At 49.1% G+C, this 26,395-nt stretch overlaps 1 protein-coding gene across 7 annotated transcripts in view; it reads left to right on the top strand.

The window, feature by feature from the left end:
• The first annotated feature begins 3,259 nt into the window (after positions 1 to 3,259).
• The window catches only part of FLNB (filamin B), a 73,304-nt gene continuing 50,168 nt past the window's right edge, over positions 3,260 to 26,395 (top strand). For all 7 annotated transcript variants that reach the window (XM_074836151.1, XM_074836150.1, XM_074836147.1 and 4 more), the window contains exon 1: positions 3,260 to 3,629. In XM_074836151.1, coding sequence (XP_074692252.1) covers positions 3,281 to 3,629 — 349 coding nt within the window. In that variant the 5' untranslated portion in view covers positions 3,260 to 3,280. The remainder of the gene's footprint in view (positions 3,630 to 26,395) is intronic.

Below are 26,395 nucleotides of genomic sequence, written 5' to 3'. Positions count from 1 at the left end.
AGGACAAAGCAAAAGAAAAAATTATCTGCCCCAGAGCATAGTGTTGAAATCTCCCTCCCGCTCCGCATATATACATACGTCCTCACAAACGTCTACCCATATAAATATACACATAAGATATTTCTGCAAGGCATACATTAGTTCATTTGTAATAATATACAGTACCAAGACGGTATTCCGGCAAGTATGGATTCCTGAGTTAGCTTGTTTTTATTTCTCTGCCTCCTCATGAAACTTGAAACGTGTGTTCATTTGTGTTAGTGTCTTCCAACTTTGTTTCAAAAGAAATCTTGTTTTTCAGGCCAAACATGACTCCAAGAACAACCCGATCACGGAGCAGCACAGGGCAACTCTCTCACTGGTAGAGGAGGACAAAGCATTGGTGCCAGAGGAGCTGCCGGCACAGCAGTCACTGCCACAGCTGGTGCCACGCTTGTGGCCAGGCAGTTCCCAGCCATAGTGCCTCTCCTGATCTCAAGCACGCAGGGGCTGCCCCCCTCCGCTGCAACGTTGCTCAGACCATGGCTGGGAGGGTCATCTGTGAATGGGAAGGAAGGAAGGAAGGAAGGAAGGAAGGAAGGAAACAAGATCTGTTCCTCAGAGCAGGAATTATTTTGCCTTTTTTCATTCTCTTCCCATAAAGCAGTCTTTGTTTCCCAATAGTCGTGAAAGCAATCAGGATGCAAAAGGCTGAATTCTGTTCAAAAGCCCTGTGATGTGCAGGGAAGGGCAGCTGTGACATGGGCTGCTGCAGCCAGACCACCGGCATCCCACCAACGCCACGCGGTCCCGAGCAGCAACAGCCCTGCCTGTGCTGCTGCCCTTCTCCCCGGGCTGATGGGGTGAGCTGGGCTTACAGCTCCATGACAGCGGTTTGCTGAGCTCTTTATATCTGTTTTTGTGCCTCAATGCTGCTGGTGGCATCGATGGATGGATGGATGGATGGATGGATGGATGGATGGATGGATGGATGGAGTGGTGCAAAACCACTCGAAGAAACTGCTGTACTTCTGCGTGCAGAACATGTTGTTGCACAATGTCATTGGGATGAAAATTTTCTGTGCAGGGTCTATGGAAAAAATTATCTTTATTGAAAATTTTAGCTAAATATTTAAGTTAGAAATTAAGGTCCTGATACTGATTCTGCCTTTTCCCTGTCTAATTTTTATTCACTTCGTTATAGAAAAAAATGGCTGAAGCTTAAACTTTGACTGTGGCAGGAGCACAAAACGGTATTAAAGAGAGTGTGCATTACTAGGTGTGGGAGTAGAAGGGAACTGAAATTAAAATGTTATAAGCAATCAGCTAATCCAGATGTGGAATGGTTGCTAAGGAGTCCCAACCCAGGCCAAAGTGAATAAGCAATTAGCATCTGTTAAAAGATGAAGTATAGGATGATGGGAGAAAAGCCCTTGCCAAAAGGCTCAGCTCTGTCTTCCCAGCCTGCTTTTCCCTGGGCTGGACCAGTCTGTGCTGATGGCAGAGCTGCTCACAGAGGCACAACCTGCCCTGGCTGGGGCACCTCTATGGCCTGTTGCTGCTTTGGCTCTGTAAATAAAATCCCTCAGTTAAAGTCAGTTTTTATTCAAATTCTTCTTGCTGCTTGGCTCAATAATTTGAGGAAAGGGCAGTGGCTGCTGTGCCATGAGATGCACCTCATCATTTCAGCGTATTAAATCTGATCTCTGATTTCTTTGATAGCTTTAAAACAGGAGGTGATGGTGGTTGGGGAGCAATGGAAGTTTAGGCATAACTCCCACTTCCCCTCACCTTCATCTTTGCTTCCTTCTTACTTGTGAACAAATTTATGTAATATAATTCAGATAGTCTGGGGGAAGGAGCTGTTAGGTCACTGGAGAGAAACTACAGTGCCACAGTTTAGTAAAGGCATTAGGATAAAACCTTTGAAAGAAAATAATTGGAAACCTGTACTCTAATTTTAGCAGAGAGTAGCTATGGTCATTTAATTAAATTAGACTTTACTGGTTCACAGATTCACACAGAATCGTGTTTTAATGGGTTTGTTTTCTCTGACAGACTCCCGCATCTGACACAGCCCTGGTGTAAATAGGCGTGCACGCATACACTGTGCTTGGAATCGGTGGAGCAGCTCCCGGTAGCAAAGCCAAGACTGTAAGTGTGTGCGGGATCAGCCCCCGAGCGGAGGGCGAGCGGGTGGGCACGGGCTTCCCTCGGGGCAGGGACACGCAGGGACGCCTCGCTCCAGCTTTCACTGACCCGGTGTCATGAGAGGTCCCGGCACCGGCACAGAGGCAGCAGGTAGCCACTGCAGATGGGGTAGTTCTGTTGACTCTGCTGTCATCAAATGAGTCAGCGGCACGTCACGGTCTTGTCTGTCGGCAGGGAGTGGCATGCCAGGAAATCAGTCACAAAAGTGGGGAAAAAAAGGAGAGGAACCCCCCGAGAATTCAAGCCTTGATTGCTTTCTGCAGTTTCTATTTTCTTTCAATGGTCGATAAAGCCGTGTGTACCCGCAGTGAGGAGCCCCTAGCAGCGTGCTGCACCTTGTGCGAGCTCTCGCCCCTCCTGCCTCGGGCTGTCCCCGCACAGCCCGCCCGCGGCCTGCAGAGCCCCACGGGCTCCCCGGACCGCAGGTCAGGCTCTGCGGGCCCCCGCCACGCAGGTCGGGTCGCTGCTCGCCCACCCGTGTCTGCGCTCGCCCCCAGCCGCCGCCCGCCCGGCGGCGTTACCTCAGCGGCACCGCGGGCGCGGCGCTGGCGGAACGGGGGCTGCGCTCCCGCTTGTGCCGCGGATTTCGGGCGTGTTTGTGCTGCGAGGGGGCCAGCACGCCGGGCGGGGGGCTAGCAGGCCGGGCGGGGGGGCTGGCGCCAGGTGAGCTGCACGCCCGCGTGTGCCCCGGTGCCCACCCCCGGGCGCCAAGGCCAGGGAAGGGCCGGCCCAGCGGGGGCCCCCTGGGGGAGGGAGAGCCCCCCCGCTCCCGGCCCGGCCCGGCCCCCAACACCCCGGTGCGGCGGGGCGCGGGAGGCTGATGCGGCCGAGGGCGGGCCGCTCCCGGCGGATAAAGGCCGGGCGGCGGCGCGGGGCCCGCGCAGAGCCGGGGAGCGGAGGAGCAGCGCGGAGCGGGCGGGTCGGGACGAGGGGGCGGCGGGACCAGGCGCAGGAGCGGGGCCGCCGCTGATCGCCGCGCTCTCTCCCCTCAGGCGAGCGGGCGCGGGCGGGCGCGGCCGGGCGGGGCGCGGGCGGAGCGGAGCGGATTGAGGAGGAGGAGGAGGCGGCGGAGGCGGAGCCGTGCCGCGCCATGAGCACGCAGGCGCGGGGCCAGGGCGGGCGCAGAGCGGCCGATCCCGACGGCGAGATGCCGGCTACCGAGAAGGACCTGGCGGAGGACGCGCCCTGGAAGCGGATCCAGCAGAACACCTTCACCCGCTGGTGCAACGAGCACCTGCGCTGCGTCAACAAGCGCATCGGCAACCTGCAGCACGACCTGAGCGACGGGCTGCGCCTCATCGCCCTCCTGGAGGTGCTCAGCCAGAAGCGCATGTACCGCAAGTACCACCAGCGGCCCACCTTCCGCCAGATGCAGCTGGAGAACGTCTCGGTGGCCCTCGAGTTCCTGGAGCGGGAGAGCATCAAGCTGGTCTCCATCGGTAAGTGCATCCCCAGCGGGTGATGGGTTTTGTTGTTTGTTTGCCTTTTTTTTTTTTTTTTTTCCTCATTTTATTGTGTGTGTTTTGTTTTTCCTGCGCCGGACCTTTGCCTCGCAGAGCGTGAATGGGCTCGGGGCAGTGGGTGGCCGTAGGGTGCTGCCGGCCGGGCTCCCTGGGGCTGCAGGGTCGGAGGCTGAGGCATTGCTGCTTTTTCTGTCTTTAAAGAGCACACTCTGGGGGTGCAGCGTAGTGTTGGTCTAAAGTTGGGTGTGCAGCGTGTCCTACAGCCCGGCTGTCGGCGCTGGCAATGCTCTCTCCTCCTGAGCTTCTCTCTTAGTCGCGATTTCATAGGTGAGGTTTTGCTTTCAAGTCTTTTCCTGAAGCAACCCGGTGCCAGAGCATGATCTCTCCCGGTGCAACCCTTTTCCCCAGGCGCTGACCCTTCCGACAGCCCTGGCAGGAGATGCAGCCGGGACGATGCTTGGCCGGGGGTACCGGGGCTCTGGCAGGGTGCTGGAGCCTGGCTCCCGTGGGGCGGGGGAGCCGTGCGAAGATCAGTGCTGCCGTAGGTGGTACAGGAGAGTGAGGAGGCTTTTCTTGCTCTCCGGAGCCCAGTAGACGATGCCAGTGTTCAGATGAACATGGATGCTTGCCGAAGTGCAGTTGCAGCTTTTGAACAGGATTGCACTTTCTGCTTAATCTTTCTTCTGTGGTAGGTCATGGGTGGAAAATGTATAAGGACCTCTGCTAGTTCCAGGAGAAGTGGTTTGAGCTAATGCCTGCCCTGGCTGGCACTAGTTTTGACTGTCCATGCCATAGTGGAGGGTGCAATTGCTAGATAACTGGTGGGCTGCTCAGGAAATGAAAGTTGTTGCTATGCATGTTAAATTCCAGATGATCCCTCAGGAATGCATGTGGTGACCATTCTGGGAATAGCTCAGGTGTGGCCACAACACAGTCTGTAAAGCAATAGTTTGAATGCCTGGGAGATCTCTGGGAAGGAATGCGAATGCCTTTTCTAGCTCTTTGCCAGATAACTCTTAATTACTGCCTCCTGATGATTCTGGCCTCAGTGAATTGCACAGCTGAATATGGGTGAGTGAAGCTCTGCTCAGTTGTCTAAAACTCTTGGCCAAGGTGAAAGCTGTTTCCCTTCAGAGGCTTTAGCTACAATAGCAAGAAAATATAAACTTCTCCAGTTTGGGAGAGACCTGGCCCTCTCTGGAAACCTGTGGCTGGGTGCAGAGGAGTTATTCCTCTCTACTAATGTGTAAAAGCAGCTTTGGACAAATGGGGACTCTTGGGTCCCAAATGGCTGATTATCCTCTTGGGGGAAAACAGCTATTGTGCTTGCAGCTGGGAACAGAGCTGGTGCTAATTATTTACTTGGAGATGCATTCCCTTTGCACGCAGTGGGGTTCAAGTTGCAGCTGCTGACTCCTGGGCTGAGCTTGCTTTTGCTAATGTCGGAGCTCACCTTTTCTCTTCAGCCACTGGAATAGCTTCTTACCAGCCACGAGGCTAACAACAGGCCAGTACTCCCCTCCTATTGTATTGTTTGCCCTGGAAAAACGTTGTTTGTGGGACTTCCTGAGGGCTGTGGGTTTGGGAGATCAAGGTTAGTCTGGTCAGGCCTGGCTTCCAGCGACTTCCTTTCTAGAAGTGCTGCTGCAGCAGTACAGCTCCCTTACAGGATTAGACTGAGCTGCAGGGTGGCCATAATCAGTTAAGACATGACTGTTTTGCAGCTTACTTCCATTGTGTTGGCTATTAAAAAAAAAAAAAAAATCAAAGAAACCAAAAACCCTGAAAAAACTTGTAGTTGAAGCTCTAGGAGAATGGAATGGCTGTGGCTGGTAGTGCCTTTGCCATATCCGAGCCTCTGCACGAAGGGGGTTACAGCTCCATCCGTGCTGCGCCACTGGAGCTGGAGACAGGTGGTAGCACAGGAGCCCTAATGTACAGTGCTGGTCAACTGAGCCACTCCTGAAAAAACACCCTGAACTCGCTTTCCAGAAAAGATGTCCAAAGCAAGCCTTGTGGTGCCCCACTCGGTTGGAGGGGCTGAAGCCCACACTACCTCTCCTGCAGATGCAGCGTCCGCTGGGATCGCTCCCTGCCCCTACTGTGTTTTTCCATGCAGGTTCTGAAGAACCTGGGGCTTTCTTTTTGTTTCTAGTCTTTTCCTTTGTGTTGCTGAACAAAAACAGGGCCATTACGGGGCCTGGAGCTATGTACCAGTAAAGGCTTTTAGGTGGAGAACTTTTATGACCAGGTTGCTCTTTAGGGCCTGGGGTGTTTAGGGCCAGCTCTGAGCCAAATCAGCTGGCAAAACCTGACAGCTGCAGCTGCTGAGTTTCTGGCATTAATAATGCCATCAGATCTCTGCTAAGTGGATGCAGTGCCTGTTCCAGTTATTATTTAACTTCCAGGAATGTTTTGGAAGCCATGTATTATGGCTCAGCTACTGCTGCTATACTACAACCACACTTTCAAAATTTTTCAGTAGCAAGCTTTTGGCATTCAAATTTTGTCCATTTAAAATAAGTCTGCCTATACAGAGAATCAGTTACATTTACAGTGTTTGGCCACAACCCTTTTTGGATGCACAGTTAGGAGTCCAACCTCTCCTGCTGTTGTTACATCTTGTTTAGCTCAGAGCCTTTTGGTAGTTTCAGGATGATTTTCTTCTAGGCATGAAGTGCCTTCACTTCAGTGCAGATTTGACTGCATGTGTGGTCTACTGTAAAACCAGCCATAAAGCACATAGGTGCTTTGTGCCATCCAGCAAAGGTTGGATTGAAAGCTCTGAGAAAGCTGCCGTGAGGGTGGGTGACTTCATGGAGTCTTCTGCTCAATGCGAGGTAGCTGCTGTGTTACTCAAGTGTTAACAAGTGTTAAGTCTAGCTTTCTTTATGTCTGCTAGACTGAGATAATTGTAGATTCCTGGGTGCTGAGTGGCGTGTGGCGTGACAGGCGCAGGGGAGTAGGATGCCAGGAATGCAGAGCATAAGGGCTTTGCTCTTGGCTGAAGGAGCTGATCGACTCTGCAGATTACTTTGTACGGGAGCCACATTGTGCCTTGGTAACAGCCGTAGCAAGTGGCAGAGAAAGGGGGGTTGAAGCTTATTTGGCACTGAGCTTGTCCTTAGAAACCCTGATACCTGGCAATAGGAGTCAACTGATTTAGCTTAGAAACAGAGGAGTTGTGTCTGAAGCCTGGCAGGTGGTTTTGGGCTGTGGCCTCCCAAGTTGCCCCCAAGCTTGCAGCCAGCAGGTTCTAGGTGTGTCCTCTGGTGCTGTTTGGTGCCCCTTGGCCATGTCCTTGTGGCCAGTGCTCCCAGGGCAGCCCTGTGTCGCTGACAGAGGCAAGATGGGTGCTGAGCCACTGGCTAACTTTTTTGGTAAAACTGCAGCCTTAGACTGCTGCTGTCAGATTGATCAGACTGAAAAATGTGTGGTTTCTCTTTGCGGGGTTGTGCTTTCACCAGGTAAATGAGCTGATCTGTCTTGCCTCGCAACTGCAGGGTGTCAAGTGCCAATGCAAGTAAATGGATGGGCAGGGGCAGCTGGGGCTGTGTGGCAGCTCTGCTGCCATGCCACTGGGATCCAGTGCCAGCCTGGGCTACAGTTGTGTGGCTGGTTTTCAGGTTTGCCTTTGTGGTGGTCCTGTGTCCCTCTGCAGTGCCTGGAGGGAGTTGAGCCATGCCAGGAGGGAAGTGGGTGAGGAGATGATGGGGTTATAATCATGGTCTGTTGGTACTTGCCTTGTGGACACTTTGGAGGTCTTGGGATGTCCCAGCACAGTACTTCAGGAAGGGCCATCAGGTGGGTTTTTTGGTTAATGACAAAGTACTTGATGCATGCACCTCCAGCATGCTCTAAAGATGAAAGTATCTTGACCTGTGAGTCTGAGTACCTCATGGAAATTTCATTTTAGGAAAATAATTAAAAATCAACTTTCTTCCCTAGGCTGTTGATACACTGAAAAAGAAAAGCAAAACTTAAATGCCTAGAGGAAGACTCATCTCTTCTAAAACTTGATAAATGTGTTGTCCTGTAATGCCTAGAGCTAGGTGCTTGAAAACTGAAAAAAGAAAAATGTATTTTCAGCCTGTATACAGTTATCGTGTCTCACTGTCTCGCTTCAGGTGCTATTAACACATCATAAGGAGGTAGTCAAAATACACTTGCATTTTGTCTACCACTTACCTGTGACTTCCCTGAAGACTATTTTCTGAAAAATATAGTGTGTCTTGGAAGCAGGTTTCTGCTTCTTGGAAATGTGACACTTAATCCTTCCCCTCAAATTATTTTTGATAGGCTGGCAGTGGGCCTCACTGCTGGAGACTGGAGGTGGCTTCAGTTTCTGAAGGTGGTTGGTCGCCGGACCTTCTGTTTCGATAGTTGGACTGCTGGTCTAAAGAAAAAGTGGCTTTGTATGAGCTATTTTCTCCAAGTTACAGGAAACTTTAAGGTAGCTTACACAGACTGTTCTTGCATTCTTTTACATATGAGCGGAAACTTGTAAAGTGATCAAACTTCAGTAAAATTACTTGGGACCAGTTAGACTAATGTGCTAAACAGCTTTTTCATTTCAGGCACTGAACACTATGCCAGCTATTCAAGAAGGACTGAAGTCTTAACTGCTCCATATTCTAATGTTATGTCCTGTATTGACTTACAGTGGGGATGTTTAAATCTAAATGGGTTAGGATAACTCTTTTCCTGGCCTGCAACTGTAATCTAAGAACATGGTTAGCCTTGTGTGTGGCCATGCTTCTGCGTTGCCAGTATTGTTCCACATCTGCTCCAAGCGATGGGAAGTAAAACAATGATCTCTGAATCCCCAGGCTGCAGAGGAATTCTGTTTTCTCTCCACCCCTGAGAAACAGACTTTGATGTGCAGTTAGTCTGGGACCTGAACAAGGACATGCCAAGTTTAGACCACGAATACACGCTAAGCAAGCAAAACAGTGCATTGCAGGTGATGCTGGTGTGAATAGACCTCTGCTGTACTGTGATACTTGCCAGGTCTGCCACCAGCATCAGTCAGACCTGCCTGTGGACCTGTATTCCTTTACTGCCTGGCATGGTACACAGCTCACGAATATGGCACCTGACCTGTAAGTCATTACAATAGCAAAGCTCAGTGACCCAGGGTTTGGCTCTCTTAGCACTTGGTACCAGTGTACCTGAAGAGCTTGTCCCAGCAGCTGTTGCTTACAAAGCATCAAGCCTGACTTTGGCTCTTGATCAGGTAGCCAGGCCTTCTGCACAGAAACCTGTAGGTTCCTGTGAGGTTTTCCTGCTCTTTGAGTGTGTACTCTGATAGTACTGTGGGTCCTGTTCCAGAGCACCCACCCATGGGGAGGGGGAGTCATCTCCGTGCAGGTGCACCAAGGTTGTGATGGGCATGCATGATAGGTGGAAGTAGGTGAGGATGTGTTGCTGCAGTCTGCTTGGACTTGGCAAGAAAAACAGAATCAGATGTTCCAAGTGTGTCTGTGCTGGAGGAAGGAAATGCTGTGTAGCTGAGTATTAACTGTTGAGGGAAGAATCCAAAACAAAATATACGTAGAAAAGGCTAAGCGAAGGCACTGCCCATCCTTGTAAGGAGACCTGAGCGGTCTTTGCTACAGCCTTCATGGTATGGCACTGCTCACAAGGCTTAGTTTGTTCTGGCTGAATTCATGCTAATGGTGGGAGGGAGCAGATATGTACCTTCATGTTGTGTTTGGAGAAGTAAGAGTAGCAGTTTTCACAAAAATACTGTGTCAGTGAAACCTGTGCTAGCTGCTCCTGTATCTTTTCTTGATTGCTCTAGTAGTGTGTGTGTGGCAGAGGTGGATACTCACCCACCCTTCTTGCAACCACCTCTTGGGTGGGGTGGGCAGAGCTACCCTTGCTCTTCCTGGGAGCTTGACCTTGGGTTCAGAGTTGAGTCAACTGAGATTTGAGGTTATCTCTTCAATGGGCTGAGTGCTGCCTGTTGATTTGGATTAATACAATGAAGCTTGAGTGAGGTTTTTTCCCCTAGGTCTTGCTTCTGGGGACTTGGTGCAGATTTTTTTTCCCCTCACAAGACAGGCTTCTGTAGCTCACACTCCTGCCTGTGTTCCTCCTGAGGAAGGACCAGTGTTCTAATCTAATAGGGAAAACATTTTCTTAGCAGGTCATCATTAGGAGATAAATCCTAGTTCCTGTATTTGAAAGCCTTGCAGTGAGTGTATGTTGTATCATAACCAGATGGTTCTTCGGGCTCTGACATGGTCTCTAATCTGTGAGCCTCCCTCAGCTTTTTGTCCCTCCTACAACTAATCTTGACTTTTGGAGGTGTCTACATAATATCTGGTACATCTTAGTGAGGACTGGATCTACTGCAGTGGGCTTTGGGTTCAGTTAATGGATTCCAATTCCTTGTGCACCATTCTGCTGTAAGCAGTTGAAGTTGAACATCCGTAGTGAGATGTATGCAATGTCTAGTTCCTACTGTGCTGGTACATGGCAACTGCAATACTCACAACCACTGCAAGAATAAACCGGATTTTTGTGTTAGCGAAAACAAGCTAGGCCACTTCAAACAACAGCCAAATGAAGCTTTGCCCAAGTTCCTGGGGAAGCAAGGGTTGCCTTGCACGTACTCCCTTGTGCTGAGTAACACAGCAGGCACTGCCCTGGAGCTGCCTGGGGGTGGGCAGAGGATGGAGCAGCTGAATCCTGTCTCCCCTGGTGTGATGGGTTGGGGCAGTTTGGACCTTCTCCTGATGCTGCCCTTGTAAGAAAGCAGCCATGGCTCTCTAATAAACTGAGTGGCCACACAGCTGCACTGTCTGGTTGCTAATGGAATGTTTCTGAGTCAGATAGGTTATGGTACTCTGCTGTTCCTTGCAATTTACAGAAGTAGATACCAAATCTAATGGGAAGGAACCAATGAATACTGAAGGCAATCTCTGAAGCATAAATTCAGCTGATAATTCAGTTATGTTCTCTGGGTCACTGAAATAAGGCAAATTTTACTGATCACACTGCTAAGTTGGTAGTGGCAGAGCTTTGAAGATCCAGGCTGGAATCTTTCTTACAAAGGGGCAAGCTGTTTTCATCTAACAGCAGCAACAGGTTGCATGAACTCTTCTGCTAACGTTACCCAGCAATAGCACAAAACTGTGGGCTGCAGTGACATCATGGGCTGTGGCTCCTTCTCCCTTGCTTCAGGGTATGCCGTAAATCATGACGCATTTATTTGTCAGAGCACTAAATTATTCCAGCATGAGCTGGCCGGGCTGCGTGGCAGCACAGCTCCCAAACCCTGGGTCCTCTGAGGGTGAGGTGGGCACAGACAGACAGACTGCTGTGCTGACCTGCCTGCCTGCTGTGAGGGAAAAACTGGGCAAGGGCTGTCGCAGCAGCACATCCCGGTGTCACCCAGGTGCACGCTAGCAGGCGGTGCATTGCTGCGGATGGTGCTTGCATGGTGTGGGTGCTGTGCTGAGCAGCTGGCCAGAGGCTGTGAGTAACCCTCTGCTCTCGCCGTGCTGTTGGGGAGGCTCTTGCTGTCTTCTGCAGGCCTGGGTGGGGTGCAAGTGTTTGCAACACTGGCTACAGGCACTCTGTGCTGCTGCCCTGCTGCAGAGCAGTAACTGAAAGCGAGGGAGACACCCTTCCTGCTAGCCCATGGCTGGGACATTTCCACCCGCTTTTTGTGCTGAAATCTGGGGGGCGCTTCAGACTGCCTGCAAGATGAGCTCTGGGATAAGCTCTTGGATGCTGCTTTGAAATGCCAACTCCTCCTGTGCCTTGCGTATATGCTGTGAGCACATCTGGACCCGGGGACTGCTCCACCCTGACTTGGGGGTGGGATGCTGGTGGCCAGCTCTCCATGGCTCGCAGCCTGTGGCAATTTTGGGCTATGGGCGCTTGTGGCTGCCCACTGGTTTTGATTAGTCTGTGGCCAGTCTTGTGAGGAGACAATGTATGTGTCTGTGTTTCTGAGCCTACATTAAAGGGCACTGTCGTGGTTGGTGGGCCTAAAACGAGCTGTAGGTGGCAACTGGTGAGCTATGTTACGTAAACAAGCGTTGAAAGGTCTCCTCTGGAGCGCTGCTGCAGAAGACGCAGTGTACGGAGCTGCTCTGAGCAAACACCCATGATATGTGCCTCTGAAGGTTATTCAAACAGAAGAGGAAATTCTGTTCCCCTTGGCTAGATACTAAGTGCGCTATCTCTGCCTCCTCTAATTGCTATAATTAACTGGTTTACATTCCCTTTCTCACAACAGCCTTGCAGCAGTAGGTGCAGCATGGTTTTAGTGGACTTCCCACAGGCAAATACTGGCAAGCCAGGTCTCTTCAGCTCTCAAGGCTAAAACACTGACGAGTGTCTTGAAGGTGACCTTTACTTTTGTGCAGATACTTTCTTTATTATAAGGTGAGTGGTAACAGAAGGTCCCTTTGGGCTTGAACCTCAGGAGCGAAGAGCCTGAGTTGTGGGACATTTGTCCTGTGTTTGTCTCTGATACGTCTCCCCGGCTGGGATAATGAATGTGCAGTATAACAAATCCCTGGGCAGTATAACAAATACACCTAGTATCTGTCCTGGTGTGAGACGCAAATCTTGGATTAACCTGGCTGCTTTTGATCTTTGCTACAGAATGGGGAACACTGCCTTGCTAAACAAAGTTGGTGTTAAACTGTCGCTTTGATGGTGCAAGATATCATGTGTTGCTTCACCTTCATAGCTAGACAGTGAATTTCTGCAGGGTTTCCTTCTCTCTGTGAGGCTCAGGTAATTCTGCTTGTTGGTCTCCCAAATAATCTAAAGCCTGGGCACCTTTGAGCCTGCTCCAACACCTGGATGCTCCTGCAGAGCTGCTATTTCCTGGAGCCCCTGCTAGTTGCTGTGGCTCTCTGAGCAGTTGTCACTTGCTCGGACGTTGCTTGTTATCAAATTCCCCTGTGGGGGAAGAGTTGGTGTCTGAGCAGATTTAACATACCAGCTGTGGGAAGACTTAGGATGCTAATCGTATTGTTTCAGCTTTGTTCCGGCTGTTGATTAGCAGTGTGGCTGCATGCAAATATCTGATAGCTTATGTAACTGCTTGAACAAGATCAATGATCTAATTAAAAGTCAAATAGAAACAGCTTTAGTTGTCTCTGAGGATTATTTCTTTTGGTAACTTGTTTAGGCTTGTGGTAAAAATGCTGCTATGAAGAAATAGAAAAACTAGGCTGGTGACTGCTAGGAAAACTTGTGGTGACTCTTGAAAGATTGGTGACCTCCAGTGCTGCAGCCTGAGCTCAGCAGTGCTGGATGTTGGCTGTCAGGTGTCAGGGCAAAGACATGGGTGCTTTTAAACTGGAACCACAGGACTGTCTGTAATGGTGCTATCTTAATGCTCTCTTAATGCTTTGTGGTTAGGTAGCCCCACCATATCTAGTGCTGGCTGAAGTGGGTTTGACACTCTTAACAGCAGATGCAGCATGTGTGCTGGACAACTGAACTGCTACATCAAATACAGATGGCCAAAGGGAGGAGGGTAACTCTTACCACAAACCCAGTATAGCTACTGTTAGAGAAGACCCTGGCTGGCAGAGGTTGGCTATGTGTTGATAAACCAGCTCCTGTATTAATAGTACTTTTCTGACCTAACCTGAGTAGTGAGCAAGAGTGAGGATTGCCAGCTCAGTCAAGTTGCCAAAGACCAAGTGAAATGTCTAGAGGGGCTGCAAAATCAGGCTATCAAGGAGTGCCTGCAGATCCCCCCAGCACAGAGCTGCAGCGTGCCCTGGCGCTCCTCAGAGCTGTTTAGAAGCAGGCACAGCTCACAGGTAGCCAGTTATATTTTTTGCATCGAAAAAAGTTAGAAAAGCCTGAGAGAATCTTCCAGTGGTGCAGATTCTCCCTCCAAATGTAAGAGTGAAGAAGCACTAACTGCATTCAGCTCACTGCCAATGTAAAGCAGAGCTGGCTCAGCCCTGCCCTTGGTGCTGTCCCACGGATGGTTGGTGGCTGCTAAGGGAGCGTTACTGAGTATGCTAATGACTTGTGGGCATCTGCAGTTACAGAGATAGAAGCTTGTGGGACTCTTGGACAAGGGTATCGCAAAGACCTTGTCCCAGAGAATTAACTGTATCGCCACCAGGATCCTCACTTGAGTATATCCCAATATACTGCTTTCTGGGAGGAAACCATTGGAGCTACTCTCTGAGGGTCAGCTCATGGAGATGGCTTGATCTACCATGAAAGCACCGGCAGCAGCAGCCTCCAGTGAGGAGCTGCTAGTTCAGGCCCTGGAAACAGCAGAGATGTCTGGTGTTTCCTCAACCAGGGAAGCCCCCTGAAGTTAGTGGCATAAAACCCTACTTCAACAAATCTCCTTCAAATTTTGCTGTGGTTTTGTAGCCTAGCTCTGAGTCCAGTGTTTAAAACTAAAGCAATACCTATTCTGACATAACTGAAGAAAACTATGTACCTTTCACAGGTTTTTAATTGCAAGGAGGAAAAATGGACTGCTTGACGCAAAGTGTTGCAGCTATTTGTTGAAAACACTGCCTAAGGCAGAGGAAGCCTAAATATTTTAATTAACCAGGTTTATTACTTAAACATAGGCTTTAACAAGCTGCAGAATACTTCATACTCTACCTGTAAGAAATGTAGCTCAGGCTTCTGGAGCAGTACCTGGACAGCAGAAGTATTTAAGCTCAAATGTAGAAGCTAAAAGGAGCAGCCCAATCTTCATCTAGGAGTAGGACAAACACTGTATGGCTTTTTGTTCAGTCTGAATGGAGGTAATGGCATGTTACTAAACATTTTTCATGGTGAAATGGAGGACTTGATAAGAAATGGGATGGCCTAATACTGTACCTAACCTGTTAGGTAACTGGAATGTGTATGAGAGATCAGGCAGAGCAGAGTAGCTTGCAATGTTGCTGTGACTATTCCAGCTCTAGCAAAATTGACCCTCTATAAAATACAATTGACTTGCAAATGTGAACAGTGTGAGACTGCAGATTAAAAATGAGATCTTCCATCTGGTGAGGATTTGGGTAATTGCCTGCACCCTGCTCAGTCAGCTTGTGTGTGGTGGAGTACTGTCCCTGAAGACTAGGGAGAGAGCTGTGAGCTTGTGAAGTTTGGAAAGACTTGTATGAAGCCTTTAGTTTGAAGACTTTAAGTCCAGCCTCTGGACAGGAAAGGTGGTATCCCTCTGAGCACTGGCTAGCTCAGAAACGCTGTTAGCAGCCAGAGCCTGTTATGATTGAGCAACTCCTGACAAAGTTGGATTAGGCTGATGGTATCAACTGAGAAGTTATCTCCTACCTCTTATAGAAGCAGCCTGCCAGAAGAAGAGTGGGAGGATGGCCCCCGAGCAGAGCCCAGGCATCGCACAGGACCCATGGTGTGGGAGAGCAGCTCTGGGGGCTGGGGCCAGCCAGCTCATGGCAGCTGGTGTGAGCTGGGGGTGTTCCTCGGGCTGCTTGAAGTGATGCAAAACTCACACATCTGAAGCAAAGCTTCACTGTGCAGTGACTGAGTTTGGGTGGGAGGTGCAGGTATGTGGTCTGCACAAGCGTGTGTCACACAGCTGTGGCTAATATGTGCTCAAGCTGTACCATTAATCCCATATGGTCCTCTTTAAGGTGCTCAAGACCACCCGTGCAGACTGTGCCTCTGCAGATCCGCCACCATGCTCCTGTTGGTGAAGGCTCTTCTCAAAAGAGGTCTGTCTGATAGTTGCTGCCACTGTCAGATGAATTACCTGGGCCTCAAGCCAAGCGTCTATTCCTTATGTTAGCAGCTTGTAGCTGAAACTGTATAAACACAGTGCTGTCCTATGTGGGATGTTAAACACACAGGGCTTAGATCTCGACTGTGCAGGGGTGAGCCTTGCGCTATGTCCAGATGGAAGCGTGTTTGCTGCTGGGTTGCACAAATATACAAAAATATGTTCAAACAACTTCACTGCTTTCTTCAGAGAGAAAGGAAAGCTGCTTCCTTCAAGAAGCAGCTGCACAACACAGAATATTTTTTATTTAAGAATTGATGTTCCAGGAAGAAAGTGGCCTTCTTCCTTTTTGGACAGGGATGGTCATGGTTTCCAGTGGAGGGGAAGATAAGTGTCTGTACGTGAAAGTTCATGAAGAATTAACATCTAGCTGGCTTACACACAAAAGCATTAAGACATCTTCATAGTGGTCATGGAAAAGCAGCAGTGCCTGCTGGGATGTGCAGTGGATGCATGTGTTTGTAGTGACTGTGCAACTGCCCCAAGCATCCTCACGTGGTGCACAGCTGCAGGGAGCACCCTGGCTTGTGCAGCTGTGTCATCCCCCTCCTGACGGGCACTCGCGTGGCAATGCTGTGGCTGTGGCCAGAGCTCGGAGGCAGGACCACAGCTGATTTCAGGCAGTTTGCACCATTACAGCAGCACTGAACTGCAGTGGTGTGGCAAGACGTGTGTGGGTGTAGGGCTGCTTTTGGTGCTGTGTGTTTGTTAAGAGTGCATACTTATGTCTGAATGTCAAAATAAATTGTTGAGATGGCTCAGATGTTGGAGGGAGATTTTCAAAGCGGCTGTTCCTATCTGCAGTGGAGGTACAATTGCATGTTAGACATTAATTACCTTTCCTATTGCTTCTCAGGGAAATGGTAGGACAGAGATAGCTGACCTGCTGATAAATTCGGGAATAACTTTGTCACAAAGCTATGGAGGGTTACAGAGCATTGGTAGCAGGGTATCTGTACTTAAATGCTTCAGAACAAACCTGTGTGGAGCTGTTAGGTGATTAGAATCAGAGACTATCAAAACTGAGACAAACCACAAATCTTTTGCATAGCTAAAGTAACTTGGCAGGGTATTTTCTGATGTGTCAGCACTCCTGGACCACAACGTATGCTCCAATCCTGAGCTCTTTGGTGCTGCAGCATGGGGTGGAGATGGGTTGAGCCATGCAGGGCTGCATGAATGGGGATTTCCTTCAAACAGCCTTATGCACAGTGAATCACAGTCACTACAGCAATTCGGGTTTCGGATGGAAAAATTGAATCTTGGTGTATGTTGTGGCCAAGGATTTCCCCAAACAGTAATCACTTCTGATAATTTCCTATGTGTTGGTTTTGGCTTCAGAAACTCCATCTATTGCAGCTTTCGTGCCTGGCGTCTGCTGCACAGAAGATGTTAGACAGCCCGATCTGAATGGGCTCATTTATCTCAGCAGAATTTTACATGCTGTTTCTTGTAACTGTCTTGACCTACCCCCAGTGTGAGTAAACATGCTCTTCAGTAATCCAGAGGTCACTCTGGCGTCTGGAAACCTCTGGATTACTCGTAGCTCTTTGGCCTTGCCAAGGCATCTTTTTTCCAGCTGCATCTTTTGCACCTTTTCCATCTCCAGTGCATGCTGGTGCCTGAGGATGGACCTTCCTGTTGGTCCCCTGCACTGAAGCTTGGTAACCTTCCTTCATTAATGTAAGATGCAACACAGTGCTTATGACTTGTCACCTAATGCCTCTACCAGTCCTGGGAGGTTTTTGCAAGAACTAGACAGGTTTTTAACCTTGATGCAACCTGCAGTGACCTGATGAGATTTAGGATTACTTTAATCCTGCAGACATGGTTACAGCAGACATGTTTCAGAGACAATTCTTAGATTTGTTGTTACACTTGCAGAAATCTTACTCTACAGCCGTGTTTATCAGTTCAGCCTTGCTGATTAAGGCTCGGCTTTCTAGTTGTGTAAACAAGCAATGTGTTGCAAGGAGGTGCTTTTTTGTTTGCACGTGTGCATGAAATAACAATCTCCAGTTTATTAGACTCCTAGACAAGTATTTCTTGCTAAGGTTAGACAATTTTGCATTTGACTAAAATTTTCATGTCTTAAAGTGGAACTTGTTTCCTGTGAATTGGGTAGTGGTGTTGCTGACTCGGGTGTAGCAGCCTGCTCTGGTGGGATGGCAAAACCCTGCACTGCTGTGGCAATAAATGTACTGACCCCTGGGAGTAGAGACCTGGCACAGGATCATTCATTCCCCTGTCACTCCTGTCCCATGCCCAGAGGAAGGAGGTGTAGTTTGGGTTGTGTCACTTGGTTTCAAAAGCTGAGCCAAACACTTATCAGTAGAGCGTGGCAAAGGCAGGAGGACTCCTTTCTTCCCCTCCCCTTCCATCATTTAGCAGAAATCCACTTTCTGGCATGTTCACTCCCCACTGCAGGGACTTTCCTTCCCAAGTCATTCCCGAATGATTAATCAGTACTCGGGCAGCTTGCGTTGCCCTGTCCCCATGACTGCCTGGTGCTTCCCTCCTCTGGCGTCTGACCCTGGGGCAGTGGGGGTGAGCAGCGGTGTGGGTGCAATCCTGCGTCCCTTCCCACGGCCCGGTCCCACGCTGTCTGGCCCTTTCTGGGGGCTTTCCCAAGCTGCCTGTTGCCCATGGGGTCAATGCAGCCAGTCTTCGGGGTGCTGCTGGCCATGCTGTCCTGGGGGATGGGGGGCTGCTGCGTCACCCCAAACTGAGCGGACCTGGGTGCTCCATGCATGGTGAGGCACCGAGGGGGGGTTGCAGGCCTGTTCCTGCCCCGGCCACCCAGCTGTTGCTCATTCCTCCCCTGAAATGTAGCGTTTTGCAGTCGAGGGTCCTGAATTTCAACCGTTGTGTTCAGCAGCGGCATGGGCCGCTTCTACGGTCTCCGGCAGAGGCAACCGGGAGCCACGGTGTCCCGGCCGCTCCCGGGGCCAGCACCGGAGGGGCGGTGGGATGAGCTCAGCAGCGGGGAATGCGCTTTGCTGGGCGCGAGGGGGGCCGCGCTCACAGGGCCCATTGTCGGGCGGTTTTGGCAATGATGTCATGGACGGCGGCGTGTCGCAGCAGGCCCCACGCGCTCGGGAGGGCGGCCAGAGCCCGCTTCCCCATCAGCAGGACACGAGGAGCCGCAGGTGGGGCGCAGGGGGTTTATGAGAGCGGGGAGCATTATGGTGCCCCCCACCCCATGGCCGCTGGGCACTCGGCCGCGCCGGTTAACGAGCCGAGCTGGGGTTTTGGGGTCGGAGCGCGGCAGTGGCATGCTGGCGGGCTGCCCCGCGGAGCTGGCGAGGGGCTCGCTTGCTGCGAACAAAGCAGCACTCATGGAAACTTGCTGCTGTACAAAGGCTGAACATTTGGACTCCTTTTTTTTTTTTTCTCCCCCCACCCCCAAAAAAAAAAAATCTTGAATTATTAACACAGCATTCCTGTATGCGGCTTGGCTGGGTATCTGCGCTGCTGTCCTGCAGCTGCATGTGGGGACCTGCTTGGCGGTGAGCAACTGAGTCTGAAATAGCCGGTGTGAAGGGCAGCTCTTACTCTTCTGTGTTGCATCCTTGCTTGCTGCTAATCCTGTCCCAGCAGCGTGCAGGCAGCGTGGAGCCCTCCGTGTGCTGGTGGTGGAGATGCTCCCCAGGAGCACTCGCGGCAAGAGTCGGACGTGCACTAACACCCCCTGCCTGGGGTTTTTCCTGAACATAAGATCAACACACTTACCTTCTCATATCCATAACTTGGTATATGGCTCTTAAGGCAACAAAAATCCTAGGTGTATTCAGACTGAAAATAATAAAGAATTTGATCATCAGCCACCCGCAGTTTGACTTTTTTCCCCACCCACCCGAACAATTCCTAATTTTGAAATTCTTGACTTCTTCCAGCCCCCTTAGGCGTTTTCAGTTTCTCTTGGAGAAGCTGGGTTGGTTGCTGTTGCTGTTATACTGCTGGCTTAAACTTGCTTCATGCTATGCCTTTCTCATCTAGATGTGAGATGTAAGTGGTCTCTGGGTGCCCATTAAGAAGTTGGGCAGAGCTATTTTAATCTGTATTTCACTCCTGTGAGCTCCACTAGTTTGATTCTTTTTATTCTTTTGGTATTAAAAGTCTGTTCTGTTTTTTTTTTTTCTCCTTGCCAAACCTACACTGAAAGGGCTGGATTTGAACTTGTTTTTACAGTTGCCTATTCTCTCTCATGGGAGATCCTTTCCAGAGGCCCAATGCACCAGTAGACGGTACAGGGTGATGGATTGATGGATGCAATAGTGGCCTGAAATTCTTTGACTGATCTGAATGGTTTCAAATCCAGTTAAAGTAAAAACTATTGAAAACCTCTGAATTGTAATGTTTAATCTCAAATACCAAGATGAGTCTTACAAAGGAATCTTACTTTTTTTAATAACCAGACACCCTGGTAAGCATAGAGGAAAATGGTTTCTGTCCCTTTGGGGGGGGGGGAACAAAACAACAAACCAAACCAGCATTTTTTTTCCATCCTCCTGTCTGTGCCCAGATCAGCACTCAGTTACTGTTCTTACAACCCTCCAGGGAAATGGCATTCCTCCTCTGAAAAACTCACCTTGTAAAAAGGTTAGTGGATCTGCTGTGTACATGGAGTATCACTTACACTTCCTGAAGATACACTTCCTCAGGTAACAAATGCCCTGAGGCTCCATAGTGAAGCTGACCACTGGCTCTGCCTTGGCAGGGTGCAGGAGCTCAGCTGGGAGCAGGTGACCCAAAAGCCAGCTGGTATTTGGCTAAGCTGGATGCTGAGGAACCGCTCTCCTCAGGTCACAGCATGGACTGCAAACGCTGCTGAGAAGCAGAGGTGCAATGGGGCCAGAGCACGTTGCCGTTGGAGGCTAGTGGGTCACAGCTAGGAATCCACGAACCTGGCTGGCGTTCCGCTGCCCCGGTGCCCGCCCTGCGCAATGGGCGCAGCCTGTGCTCTCGCGGGGTGTGCCAGCTGCACACCGCCGGACGGCAAGCTGTGAGGTGGACCTGGGCTTAAGGGTCACTGGAGGAAATGGTTGCAGTATGTTCTCAAAGCACAGAGGAACCCCTGTAATTGATTTAAAGACATATTATCCTTACAGAGGATGTTGCTAATGTCTTTAGCAGACACAGTAAGCCTGTGAACACATACTGTATGCTTCAGCAAAGAATTTCCCTAGCTTGCTCAGCTCCATCTCATCTGCATACTTCTGTTTGGCATGCATGCAGTGCAGAGAAGGGCTTTGGAAGAGCTCGGTTCAATGTGGAGTTTTCACTGTTGCAGAAGATCAAGCCCTAATGAATGCTTAATTTTGCTGTTCCCCAATTGCTGTAACTGTTTAACAATAGGTGAGAATAATTAGAGGTGGGAAGGTACTCAGACTTCAAGATCTAAAATTCCTACAGTCTCTACATAAATGATCCATAACTGAGATGAACTTTGTGTGTTATGCAAAGTTTCTTCTGTGTCTGGAAATAGGGAGTAAGGGCTGTTGAGACAGCTCCTTTGTTTTGTATTAAGGACCATGCTTTTTGGGTTCTTCCTCCATACAATGCATAAAACAAAATTGTAAATGGGGAAGATGTCAGGATTGGACAGGGTGACCACTTTTTAGAGAAGCTGGATGCAGAAATCAGTGCTGGTTGTGGCAGAACTTCCACATGTGAAAATCAAAATTTCTGAGATGACTTTGTTCAGAGCATGAACAAGCAGTGTTGACTGTAGCCTCAGCCAAGAAACTGTTTTTTAAAAAATAAATTCACGACTCAAAAGCTGATTTTTTTTTTTCAGTCCTTCATTCGTTTCACAAGACTGCACAGTCTGTATTGCTAGCTCAATTTAGTAAGGAAGCTGTCTGCTGTTGTAGCTTATCTTGTTTCCACTAATTGTCCAACAGAAAATGACTTGCAGCTCTGCTGTAGGGCAGAGTTCAGAGAGCATTGCCACAGTTTGGGTAATACTTGTGCTTAGTCTGAATGCAAAGCAGGCTTGCACATAAGCAAAAGATACCAGTCCCGAAGATGTTTGTAACAGTGCATTTTTTTAAATTGTAGAATAATTTAGTTTTGCAGAGACCTAATGAAGGTCATGTAGTTGAATCTATGTACTCAGAGCAGACCCAACTTGATCAGGTTACTCAAGGGTGTGTCCAGTTAAATTTGAGTATCTTGGAGGATGGAGACCTTATGGGCTTTCTGGGCTTCTGTTCCTGTATGTGACAGCCCTCATGGAGAAGCCTTTTTCCCTTTTTCCCAAAAATCTGCTTGGAATTTTCCATGTTGCAACTTGGAAACCCTTTTGAGCAGACGAATGACAGGACTCCCAACTCCCAGTCTGCAAAATCTTATTTTGATTTTTTTTTTTCCCTTTGGAAACAGTGCTTTTTCCAGTATAGAGCTGACTGAAATAAAGGGTGTACACTGGGCTGGGAAGAAGCCCAAGAAGGACAAGTGAAGCAGTTTTGAAAGATGCATGAGGTCACAGGGATTTCTTTTGCAGTGCCAGCTCTTGAAATCAAGTGATGATGGATTGTAAGTCTAATAAATATTCTTACAGCTCTGAAGATGCCTCAAACTAAATTGTAACGTGCCCTAGGTGCTAGATTAAAGGCAAAAGATGCTGAATTTACTTAGTCATAGGCACTAAGACAGCTCTATTTAAAGAGCCAACATCAAGCGAGATCTTACCATGCTGCTGGCTATGGCACAACACTCCAAGTAGAGTTTAGGGATCTCTTCTGGAGTAGATGAATTGGCAAGCTTCAAATCAATGCCAGGTTTCAGTTCTGGCACTTGCCCCTGGGGCAGCTGCAAGCACAAATACAGAAGACCAAGCTCTGCAGCATTGGCAGTTTTCCACTCAGTAGGTTGGGTTGGGAAGTTTTTTGTGGCTCAAGCTGTAAAAATGACATGTTTGTCTCGAGATGGTCACATTGCTGGCTCAGGCTAGTCACACTCCAGCCTAAAGGCTAGGCACTGTAATGTCTGTCTTTGTGCTTTGAGTGTGATATTAACAGTCCAAGTGTAACATATCATATTAATATTTAGTATAGAGCAACAATTATAAATCAGCTTGAGCAGTTAAAACTTGGTTCCTTTTCAAGCCTGAGACTGGTGGTGTGTACTGCCGGGCTATGGAATTGCCATAATCCATTTTTTGGGCTGGTTGCCACTTAGTTAATAGGATAATAAAAGGGTAAGAATTATAATCTAGACTCAGAGGTGTGATGGGGGAAGCAAATGAGCTCTGGTTCAGTCTGTTTTCCTCTTCACCCTACCAAGCAGCCACTTAAATCCTAATAACTGACTAAGAAGCAGGATACTCCTACATAAAACTTAATGTTGTAGGCTATATATAGGCACTTTTTATTTTACAGAAGAGGGAGTGCTCGCTTGTTCAATGCTGGTGTTGATTCTGCAGAACAGCTTAAGTCTCGTTGGCAGGTTTTCCCCAGCAGTCAGCGTGCGGGTCCTGTCGAGCTGCATCCTGACGCCAGGACCTCTCGGCGGCAGGCTGACTGCAGTGCAGCTGAACGAGGGCTGCATCTTGCTTCACAGCCGTTGCTACTTTGTCGACATTGAATTGCCTTTTAGAGGAGGAAAGCAAGTTAGAGTGGAGTAACTGAAGTTAAAATACACATTAAGCAGTGTAGGTGGGAATGAAGGTTACTGTTAAAGCCAAACTTAAGTGTTTCTGCTTCTTGCTGGTTCTGGACCATTTGTCTAGCCATGATAACTTGCAGACTGTCTAAAAGTGGTAATCTAACAGCATTCACAAATTTGGAGTCTGCAGCTGAGTATCAGTAAGACTTGCATTTAACAGCCAACAACCTCTGAGCTCTAATGAGGAGGGGAAAAAAACCCAAACCCTTCACCCTTTGGCTGTTCTAGGTGGTGCTTCTGAAGTTGGTTGCCTGTGTTTCCAGCTGAGCTGAAGTCCTCCTAAGTACTGGTGTGGGGCAGGCGAGAGATCCTGTGGCACTCCAGCCATGGATTCCTGCTTCACGCCTGGGCTCCCCATAAAAATGTGTCCTTTGAAAGTACAAGTCAAATGGCTGTCAGAAGGTATCCTGCTCTGCTGTTGGTGTGGTGGCATGACTCAGCTGTGCAGGAACTTTGATCTTCAAAGCACACATCTACCAGGTACAACGAAACAGTGAGCAAGTGTGCTGTGGCATATGTGTAAGCACATCTGCAGGTGTTAACACAAGCATTGTATATGAATAAAGCAAATTATGCAGATGACCACGCTTTCTCCAAATAAAGGTTACATTAAAGCTGTCTACAATGGTGCTGTAAAGAATTTGTTTCAGCCCTGCTAACTTATCTTGGCGGATGAGATGCCACAGCTAGCTTCCTCCAAGCTGCGGGAAGGCGGGGACTGGTGACTGTCGCCTATGTGGAGAGGGCTCCTTTAATCTGCGGAAACTCACCTAGTGCCATGGAGTAAACACACACTCTTTGTTTCAGCTGAAAGCAGACAATTTGTTCCCATCTACCTAATTCATCAAAGCTGAAAGCCAAATGCTGCTGCTCACACTGCTGGCGGTGGAGGTGCATCCTTGAGGGGCCAGACCTTTGCACTGTGGTTCTGAAGCCCTGACCACAAGTGTGCATCTCCATGCTGTACATTTACTATAAGCTCCAGAGGAGTAATTGAAACATGTAACTTGAAAGGCTCTGTAAAGCTTCAGAGCATAGATTGTGTGAGTAATAACTATGTCTACAAGTAATGTTCATAGTAAGAAGGCAATGTTGCAAGATCTGCTGTTCATATAAGCTGTTTCCCAGCCTGGGGTGGCCAGAAAATGTGTCTTGAAGCAGACCAGGGAAAGGGAGGAATCCAGTGGAATAGCTATCTGAGCTGGGGTACATGACAGTGCCTGCAGTAAGGATTGTCGGTGCTTAAATGTCGTTGGAAACACATCTTTCTTCACTGTTCCTAAACCTTGTCAGTATTACATTGGCAGTGTGCACTTGGAGCTGGGGGGATGCCTGTGCATTTGGTTGTACTAAGAGGGTTTCAGGGTTCTCTGGGCCAGCTCTGTGCTCCTTGTGCAGGACCTGTTAATGGATGCTGGTCTTGCTGCTTGCATCTTAGTGCCTGAGAGACCTCAAGGAGAACACACTGAGTGTCTTTATGCGGTTAATTAAAAAGGCAGCACTAAAGCAGAGGCTTTTCTGGAGAGTCTGGATGCTCACGTGGAGCTGAGTCTTACACCGGCACTTGGAAACTGAGCCTGCTTTGGCCTGGACTCTGGTTTCTTCTTGAACGTGAAGGGTCCTTTTATATTGTGATAGAGATTGTGAGCCAGGGCTGAGCTGCTGGTGGGATTCCTGTAGCTGGGAGCGGGGTGCCTGTGGGAAGGGCATGTGGGTGGCTCTGCTGGGTGCTGATAAGGTCTCCTGTCCTGCCCAGGAGTTCTTCTACCTCCCTCTTCCCCACCCCAAATGAAAGCAGACAAACCCTCCTACAAGCAGGCTTGGAAAAAATTGCGTCATGAGATCCCTATGCCTGTCAGGAAGTCGTGAGGCTGTAAGAGCTTGCTGACTTCGCTAACGAAGTGCAGTCGTGGGGATGGCACCAGCCCTGGGGAGGAAGAGCCATCCTGTTCCTGCGGTGACCTCTTCCTGTCACTGGGGCAGCAGCCCCATGCCTGGCCTCTCTGGATGAGGCTCATGAGACAGGATATTCTTGCCTTTGAGGTGAAGCTGTCTTTTTCCCCAGGTCAAGGACCACTGCAGCCATGCCCCAGGGATGGCGATGGGGTGCTGGAGGAAGCTCTGAGCACACGGCCAGTTGCTGCAGTAACTGCAGCACATCTACATACAGACATTATTTATCTACTGTAAATATGAAATGGGCTATTCTTTATCTTGAGTAACGTGTGTGGAGCAGTGTGCTCGAGGTGACGCTGTCCCACTGGCTTTCCTCCCTGGGAATACTGGATGGCTTTCTAAAGTGAGTTTACTTGTAGCATACTAAATCATCACTGTGTCCACTCTAGTAAAAATGTCGATGTCAGTATAATCTGAAACTGAAGCTCGGAGGCATTTCTGGTGCAGGGACACGATGGCCAGCAATATGCTCCAGCGCCGCGGTGTGATCGGGTGGTCCTGCTATGGGGCACAGGATGGAGGTGCTGCAGGCAGTGGGGGCTTGCACCGATGGTCTGGGTTTTGCACACTGCAGACCTTAATTCCAGCTTGTGGAGCTCAGGCACTGTGATGAGCCTGCCAGCAGGGCTTTGGGTCTCTTGTGTAAAATCCATCTCTTCCTTGTGCTCCGCTATGATTCTTTCAAGAAAACTTCCTCTAATAGGTTTTAAGGGAGCATCTTCCCTCCACTGACCAGTTTGCAGCAAAACTGGAAAGAGGGGGGAAATGAGTAACAGCCGGGACTGTTTATTTGTCGCTAGGAGACACACTGCTTATGTGATGCAGACTTTTACCTTGGAACCTGTAATTAAAACCCAGTGGGGCTTAATCACCTCATAGCTATTTATTGTATATCTCAGACTGGAGGTGACATCAGCAGTGAGCAGTCAAGTGGCAGACATTTATCATAATCCTGTAAGATTAGTCAAAACTGATATTAAAATAATCCAATACAAATAAAATCTGAGTAGAAACTAGACATTAACTATCCAGAAAGTCCAACACCACTCAAGATCTGAAGTTACAGTGTTATCTGTTCAGGACATACCGCCCTATTGTGAAACCATGTAAATATTAACCGCTTTGCCTGAGCATTGGGTTAAAGGGAACACCCTGGTGCTTACTTTTCTTGGTTGCTATTTTGTATAATCACTTGTTTTGAAAGTCAGGAGGTCTTTTTGTATTGATAAGGTGGTATTGGGTTGCTGCTGCAGTCTCTGTAGCTGAAGAGGAGCAAGGAAGGCATGCCCAGTGAATGTTGGGCATGGCTTGGAGGACTCTACATGTTAACACTCTGAATTTGAACTGGAGAAGG

Source organism: Strix aluco, chromosome 11, assembly GCF_031877795.1.
Source record: "Strix aluco isolate bStrAlu1 chromosome 11, bStrAlu1.hap1, whole genome shotgun sequence".
Taxonomy (NCBI): domain Eukaryota; kingdom Metazoa; phylum Chordata; class Aves; order Strigiformes; family Strigidae; genus Strix; species Strix aluco.
The sequence above is the reverse complement of the archived record's forward strand: the minus strand, read 5'-3'. Positions and strand labels throughout refer to the sequence as shown.